A 9,087-nucleotide genomic window follows, 5' to 3' on the forward strand; every position below is an offset into this window, starting at 1 on the left:
GTAAAATGTCATAGGCTTGTGCTAATAACGTTAGCATGTTGTATTTGTGGGGAAAATGTGTCCAGATAAAGACAAGTGTTTGTCTGTGAATGCTGCGAGTTACAGTGAAGCTGATTTGTGTACTTGTGTTTGACATTGTCTCTATTAGGCCATGTTTAATGTGTGTTTTGGGTGTTTTGAATCAACTAAACAGCACTTCACAGAAACCTCAGTGCCAAGTCGGCCAACTAGTGTTTTGTAGGTGTAACTGTTGCGCAGCTGTATATTTTTAGGTGAATAAAATCCCTGTCTTTGCACTTTATTTTGATCAGAGTCTGTTTTTATAAAACTGCTTGTGACGTCTCAAATGTGGCTTTAACTTGCAACGGAACATGTAGTCCATTTCGTAGAAAACACCGAGACATATATCGTGTATCGCCAGTCAGCCTGTAAATATCGAAATATACATTTTTGTCCATATTGTCCAGCCCTAGCTCTAAACTGCTCCAATAAAGGGTATGTTGTGTCAATACTGATCTAAGAAGAAGCTCAACACTGCCATGATTATAGTGGACCCTTAAGGTGGCACCTTTTAACTTGTGGCGTTACACGTTGCGACTTGGGTCTTGAGACTGTAAACTTTTTTACCTCCAAATTAAGTCATTAAAACCTGTTTTCCTGGTCAACATTGTTGTAATGTTGTGTCTAGCTGACAATCACAATCCCCACAATTATGCTGGTGAGTAAAACGGAATTTCTCCTAAAGAACGGACATGTAGCACAAAGAAGGCTTTCAGGTTTCTCTACCTTTGAGGGCCTTGAATTTAAATTATTCTGACTTCTTAAAAAGCCACCACGGCACTGCTCTACTTTGTTTTCTCTCGTCTTAGCCCCCCTCCACCCCTCCAACTCTCACCTACCCATCTCTTTCTCTGGTGTTTCTGTGGGTGAGAGGCTGTCACCAAGGGGACGGGCTGTCGTTGTCACCATGGGGATGGGCTCCGCAGAGCATCTCAATTACTGAGTGGGACAATTAATAAGCATCAAAGCCTGGTTAATATTTCACCGGCGGCCACAGCGCAGCAGCCTGGCCCACAGCACTCAGGTCCACGGGAGATGGATCATGGAGAGGTGGTGGAAGACAAAAGAGAACAGGAAGCAGAGAGGACGGGAATAACAGTGCTGAGACAAGAGGGATGATGAGATGAGTGAGGCGGCAGAAGGGCGGAGGAAGTGAGAAAGACAGAGCTGAGGTACACAGGCCTCAGTGTTCATCTTGACGGCAGGAAGTGGGTGCCATTTAATACAAGCTGATGGCATCATATTGAAGAATTTTATTCTTATTCCAACATATATTTTTATAAATTTATATTTTAGTTTATATCACTGATACCGACACCGATATCAGCACTAGTGGCTCTGAGGCTGCACTGAGCTAAATGCTAATATGCTGATGTTTACCATTTTCACCATCTTAGCTTAACACGTTAGCATGCTAACATTTGGTAATTAGCACTAGGGCTAGGGCAACACAATGGTTTGAGTTGAAGGTGTGAGAAAGAATAGTATCAGTAACATTGTTAACACTGTGCTACATTACAGAGAAATACAAAACCGTACTAATGAACCTTCATTAATATAGGCCTATATTTTATCTACAAGTGCACGTCACACACTGAGCGAGCCGCCTGTTAATGACGCTGTGGGCTAATGGGCATGTAGCTACTTCCATGTTTCAGATGATACGTCATGTTTGTAGTCGACCAATGAAGATGAGTTTACATATCACCTTGGGTTCGTCCTTCACCTTCTCAAAATGATCCCACACTTTGGATTTCCTGCCCGACATGTTATTAACTAGCCTGTGGAATAACCGCAGGTACCAGCCCTGGAAATTAACCTGACTCCTGTCTGACTGCTGAGCGTGGACACTTCCTGTGTCTGTCCTTTCAAATTAAATTCCCACATGGTCCAGTCATATAGGTTTTGACTTATTTTCACAAGGTGCAGCTCCTAATAGAGTTTCACGTTTGTTTTGGGGTTTAATAGGGTAATAGAGTAACGAAGGGAGGAGGACGGAGCAAAGTGGGAGGGACTGTGTTGCTCTGAGGCAGATGTATTGACGAGCCGGCAGCCTGATCAATGGGATGCGGTCAATCATCAGAGTGATCCATATGCTCTGACCTTACTCTGGACGGCTGAGGGACGAAGTGTGTGTGTGTGTGTGGCTATTTATATGCCAATGTATACTGATATAATGAAGGATTACATAACTGTATATCAATTAAACTCCTTCTAACAAATCATACTGTCTGGTAACAACAAATCATATACATTAACAAAGCTTAAAGCACTGCAGGATGGAGATAAGCTTCCTAAAACTTTAAATATGAGACTAGAATTTCACTACAATGAACATTTTGTTGCTTCTCTTTTTACATTACATCATGGTCACATGTTAATCCAGCTGAGAGCTGAGTCTGTATTAAAACCTCTGGCACTAAAAGTTTTCAACACAGCTACAAACACACACATTTAAAACAAATTTTAAGTCTCTGACAGCTGATTTTCATTGTGCTGTAGCATAAAGTGAAAACAAAGGCTGCCTTTAAGGTAGAAAATTGTCGCGATAACCCTCAATGTGCTTTGGAAAATGGGCGACTGCAATGTTAAGTGTATTTTGTAGGTAATGACTTAAAAGCAAAACGACACATACAGAGATTTAAACTGCATCCTCGGCTCCTGGAATGCCTTCATCAGCCCGTCGTCTAACATATAGCGAGACGAGATAAAACAAAGCGTAGAAGTGGAACAAGATCACATGTTAAAACTGGAGACAAAACTTGCAGACCCCAAACAAACAGCTCTTTATCCCCTTTACATACAGAACTACATGAGGCAGTCCGACGCAAATGAGATAACTGACGAGAAACTGTAACAAATGAAAGGAACTTCAGTCTTTCAACGCTAAGCATCAGTGTGTGTGTGTGTGTGTGTGTGTGTGTGTGTGTGTATCTCTAAGACGGCGAACCAAGTTGTGGTGAAGTCTCAAAGCATCTACTTGCTTGTGTGTTTGCTTTTAAGATTGTTTTCTACGAGGGGGGGCAAGGGCACCTCATGTTTCTTTCAGCTCAAAGAGGCAGGAGGAATGTGAGGAATTGAGGAAGGACGACTTCAGGCTGGACCTGAGATGCCCAAATCAGATCTAATGCAAGTCCAAACAGCTCCCGTGTCACAGATAGAGGAGGGAAAGCTGCAGAATAAATGTATTGCAACACCGAAAAACTCTGCCGTAGCGCTACAGAAGTAAAAACTGAACTACGTGACTTTATGTGACACTCTAATACCAAACTTGACCCACCTGGAAAACAAAGCTGCAACAATGGATCGATGAGTTGTCAACTATTAAATGAATCGTCAGCAATTTTGATATCTGATTAACTGGTTTGAGTAATCTTTTAAAGAAAGAAAAAAAGTCAAAATTCTCTGATTCCACTTAAATGAATAATAATAATCCACTTAAAGAAGATGGCGGTGACGATGACGGCTGCAGGGACTTCCTCTAAATGCAGCTTACACTTCTGTTACTCAAAGATTCAGCAGTGCAGTGACAATAAAGAGAACATCTTGAATTAAAGGTAAGGAGAGAAGTTTTACGACTAGACAGCACAAACTGAAAAATGGGGTGGCTTGGAAAGGTCGGCGGTTCGATCCCACGCTCTTCCAGTCTGATACTGACCCCTAAACTGCTCCTGATGGCTGTGTCATTAGTGTGTGAGTGCGTGTGAATGTTAGGTGAGTTGGTGGCACCTTGTACGGTAGCCTCAGCTACTAGTCAACTAGTCAGTTTAAGTTTGCTACCTTACTAGGCAGCACCAGAAATTCAAGTCCAGTCCCTCCAGGATTTCACAGGCTGTATTTGGGATTGTTGTGGCCTGAAGTGCCTGATTTCATGGCAGCTTTTTAAAAATTTCCATGTTTAAAGACGTTTTTTTGCAATGAAATTGCGGGTGCAAGTGATATTTGTGATGGCGGGAGGCTTACAGATGATCGGCAACAATGAGCTATTGCTGCCGTTTGAAGGAGCGCTGAAGGCTCTCCTCCTGCTCTCTCTGCCCTACTCATTATATCTTGCCACTTGGGCAGAGGCCCGCAGCAGCGGTTAACATCCGGCACCGAGCTGTTAATCTCACACCAACAGTAAAAAGGCTCGGCTGTCGTTAAACCTAAATAAAAGTTGGGTAACCTTAGCTGTGGGATGCTAACAGTTAGCCCTGTCACTGTGTGTTTAACTCCAGGGGAACGCGGAGCTTTGGTGCCGCAACAGCAGTCTCTTGACAAACAGACAGAGAGAGGAAGGCATGGAAGGGCTCAGCGAGTCAATATGCTGCATGCAGCTCTACAATAAATAGTCAAGTTTACAGTAAAGTTGGGGTGATTGGACGAAATTGCAAGGCTGCGCAGAATTCACGGAGACTGGCTGAATTTGCGTTGTTAAAAACGCAACATCTGAAAATCCCGGAGGAAGTGCAAATCAGTTTAACTTATTAGAAATATTGTGATTTTGTGCAATTGCCTTCACCCAATGAAATTGTTTTCAATAAATGTTATTTGTAAACATTCATTTAGTGAGTTGTTCATGTTCTGTAGGAAAATGAGCAATGTTCATAATACACGGTTCAAAGTAACACATATTTCAGCAGCATTTAAGATACGTTGGGTTTTTGAAAACTGTGCTCACAGATTTCAAATGGCTCTTTAAATTTCCGCAAGGAAATGTTTAACCGTATTGATTAGATCATGTTTAATTTTGACTGTTTTCTGAGTATTTTCCAATTTTGATACAAGAGGTGTACTGATCCATCAATCTGGATTGATACATCAATTCAATTATCACAATCCAGTGTCATCGATGCAAAGTGAAAATATCGATCCATATCGTCATCTTTAGGATACGCATTTATTTTGAAAGTCTGTGTCACCGCCAAACAGCAGCAGGCAGATGGTAAGCAGCCAAGAGAAAGACGAAGAGGATAACGTTATTTACTCAGGAATAAATCGGCAGAGTGGAAATATTTTGGATTTCGAAGACAATACAGGTCAACAGACAGAGCACATTGCGTATGTTAACAATGCCGTAACAATTTAAAACACGACATTCTTTTGATCTGTTCTGTACGACATCTATTGCACGTCTGTCCGTCCTGGAAGAGGGATCCCTCCTCAGTTGCTCTTCCTGAGGTTTCTACCGTTTTTTTTCCCCGTTAAAGGGTTTTTTTTGGGGAGTTTTTCCTTATCCGCTGCGAGGGTCATAAGGACAGAGGGATGTCGTATGCTGTAAAGCCCTGTGAGGCAAATTGTGATTTGTGATATTGGGCTTTATAAATAAAATTGATTGATTGATTGATTGACATAACCTTACCTGCCTGGCTGGGCATCTCACTCCGCCAACTTCTCACTACCACAAATATCAGCATATGTATCATTGTCCAAAGAACTGATATAATGTAGTATTGTGATGAAACTGGTGATTTCCACCCCTATTTGAGACTAGTCGACTAGTCAAAGTTTAACCTTCTGTTTGAACGAGGCCTACATAGCTCTGATCTGCAAGATTGTTATCGCTTCTAAAACAGACGAAGTGACAATAAATACAGATTTTTCTTTCACTGATGTCATCATAAAATCCACAGTTTCTGATATGAGTTGTGCTCATTCAGAATATTATTGTCCAATTTATCCCAGTGAATTTAATGCAGTGACGTAGCTGTGAGTTTTTAAATTTGGGAAAGGGACAACAATGGTATCGGATCAGTACTCAGTATCAGTAGATAGTAGGGCTGAGAATCACTTGCGTCACTATACAATGTTTCCACGATACCTCAGTCACGATACAATATTATGATGACACTTGAGTCACTGTAGAATATTTTCATGATACTTAAGTCACGATATAATATTAAAACGATACTTGAGTCACTATACGATATTATCACGATACAAAATTATCCTAATACTTGAGTCAAGATACAATATTATGACGATACTTGCGTCACGATACAATATCATCCCGATACTTGAGTCAAAATACATTATAATGATACTTGAGTTACAATACATTATTATCGCGATACTTGAGTCAAGATTTAATGTTATTACGATACTTGAGTCACGATACGATATTATCACGATACCTGAGTTACGTTACAATACTATCACCATACTTGAGTCACGATACAGTATTATCACGATACTTCAGTCACGATACGATACTACTGTCTGGAATTTCTCAATTATGGGATCAATAAAGGTGTATCTTATCTTATCTTATCTCTTACTGCAATTATTTGCAAAATGCTGAGTATTGTGATAACACATATTGTAATATATTACAATTTACTACCTTTTTTCAACTGTGAATTATGTCCCCGAAGGAAAACTTTGTCAACACGTTTTATCTAAAATGAGTTCATCTCACTTAAATCATTTCTATTGCAGCAAAATGTATCTTGTGGACTTAAAAAAGAAACTGATGTTACTATTTTAGTAGACCACCAAAAGTTTAATTTGCATTTGTATCTGTATCATTACAATATCGTCATGCAAAATACTACATGACTATGTGGCCATGAGCCTGAGTTGAGGGATAAGCATCTGCACCTGAAGAGAAAAACGCCACATCTGTGCACTCCAACTCACGAGCAAGACATTACTGGCCATGCAGTATTTGTGCTGGGAAGCTCTCTGGGAAAAGATATTCATAAATGTAAATTTTATAAAAAAAAAATTTATATTGTGGTAAAAACATACTATGTGCCCACTCCACTGTACACTGTGCATTTGTGCCCTTTAAGTAATCACAAGCGCCACATGAAACATGCAGTACAAACAATGCACGGTTGTTGCAAAGACTGTATGTCTCTTAAACTGTGGGCCTTGTTTGTCTCAGTGCCTGGGGTCTGTTATTTACCTACATGCAAACCTGTGACTTTCTGGGCCCTGAGGACTTCTGCCCCAGTGCTCTGTGGGTAACAGAGACACACTGAAAGGGAACACACTCACACGTCAAACACATACCCAGTCTTCATAGTGCCTGGTCCCGTTCTGCAGCAGGTCCTCCAGCTGGATGGTGCAGTTGGCCACAAAGTCATCGTATCCAATGGGCGCATCGTGGAAAACGGACAGCTCCAGGCTCCTTCCCTCTCGGACCTCAGTGCAGAACTCCTGGTGCCAGGCGGGGCTGTTGGTCTTCGTCCTGGTGGCGGTCTGGCCGAGCCGGGTCTGGTCCAGATTAAGGGCCAGGTAAGGGTCAAGCAGGAAGGAGCCACTCTTCCCCACTGCATGACGCAGGGCCCATGGTGTGGGCTTCAGGTCCACTGCCTCACACACTCGCACCTTCAACAGGCCACTGAACACAGGCATGGCTGCAGGCTGGTGGGATGTGTGTGTGTGTGTGTGTGTGTGTGTGTGTGTGTGTGTGTGTGTGTGTGTGTGTGTTTAGGCTAGTCTGCCTGTTCCTGCTCCTGTACACAGAGCGTTTCCTTCCAATGAGCGGGGTCACTGCACAGTCCTGCTACATCCCATAATGCCGCTGGCTCCTTGGACTCTCACTCTAGTACAGCCATATCTGAACACTATGTTATCCACACACACACACACACAGAACACACACACACACACACGCTTACAGTACAGCTGATCTGTAAAATGCAGCAACAACGCAGACTCACACCCTTCAGAGGTCGCCTGCTGAACACTCTCCCACCCGAGCGGCTGCCTTGTTTGTTTACGGTCGGTCCCGTGCGCCACACAAGATTCCCGTTTCGGCGGAAACAGGCCGATATGTGAAACGGCAGCGAGGGGGAATGCGGGTTAACGAGCCCCGGTTGGGTTCACGCGAAGCCCCGGAGCCTCCCCACGGTCCTGGTGTGTCCCTCCCGGGTCAGGGTGGGAGAGAGCGCGAGCAGCCGCGCCTAGCCATCCGGGATTGGTGCTCCGTTTCCAGCCCCTCGCTCGCTCTTCTCTGGGATAATCTCCTTGCTTCGACCTCACGGTACCGCGATATTTGCGCGTACTCTCGGAAAGCAGTGCCCCCCTCAATGCAGTCTTTTTCGGGCTCACGAGCACCCCAGATACATCACGGTGCTCCGCTCCCGTTAGGGCTTTTTTTTTCCTCCTTTCGGTCCTTGCGCGCGCCCCCTCCGTTTCCCGTCCCCTCTCTTTCTCTCTCCTGAATCTGTGAGTGAGCGCGAGCTGCAGGAAATGCGCAAAACGCGTCACCCGCGCTGCCGGGCTGTTGCGCCGGATGAGAGGAAAAAGAGACGGAGAGACTGTACGTGTGTGCGCGTGCAGAATGGAAGAGGTGTTTTTTTGAGCGCGTGAGACGAAGAGGGGGATGGAATTCACCCGCAGGCATGGTGTGTGTGTGTGTGTGTGTGTGTGTGTGTATGTGTGTGTGTCACGGCCAGACAGCCAATAGAGCCAGTCAATCAGTCAGTCCTTATGCATGGTCACAGACAGCCTGAACACGCGCACACATACAGAAGAAGAGACAGAAAACAGTGTTATTTTTATTTATTTATTTATTTATTTATTCAACCAGGAAGTCCCATTGGGATTTAAAATCTCTTTTACAAGAGACCTGGCCGAGGTAGCAGCCAATCACAGCACATTTAAAATGCAACAAATACAACAAAAATCCAAAATGAAACAACAACTATTAAAACAAAGTGGCCTCTCAAGAAAAACAAGCACACGTCTCATTGTTAATGACGCCCTTAAATTCAGCAATGGATATTTAGCCACCGTTTCCACCACTCTGCTCAGGGCTGAGTTGTGGCTGGTTTTGAGGCTCATGTAACCACTGTTCATACTGTGGAGAGTTTTATTAGTAAACTGTAACTATAAAATGAGAGGATGTTTTACTGCTCTGAGAAAAAATAACTTAATTCACTGGGCCGACTGCTGGAGACTTTTAAGGTGGAACGTTAATTTGTAATGTTACTCAATGCATGAGGTGACGACATGAATCCATCAACACACCTTAAATTTCACTGTGAAAACTTTGACCATCACTTTAGTTTTTATATGACATACACTTTTAGTGAT

The 9,087-nt window shown here is 43.2% G+C and overlaps 1 protein-coding gene across 1 annotated transcript in view; it reads right to left on the reverse strand.

The window, feature by feature from the left end:
* Nucleotides 1-8,263, reverse strand: part of prkcea (protein kinase C, epsilon a) — a 60,789-nt gene extending 52,526 nt beyond the window's left edge. The window contains exon 1 of the mRNA XM_050060100.1: nt 7,057-8,263. Coding sequence (XP_049916057.1) covers nt 7,057-7,401 — 345 coding nt within the window. The 5' untranslated portion in view covers nt 7,402-8,263. The remainder of the gene's footprint in view (nt 1-7,056) is intronic.
* Nucleotides 8,264-9,087: the final 824 nt, after the last annotated feature.

Source organism: Epinephelus moara, chromosome 13, assembly GCF_006386435.1.
Source record: "Epinephelus moara isolate mb chromosome 13, YSFRI_EMoa_1.0, whole genome shotgun sequence".
NCBI classification, from domain to species: Eukaryota; Metazoa; Chordata; class Actinopteri; order Perciformes; family Serranidae; genus Epinephelus; species Epinephelus moara.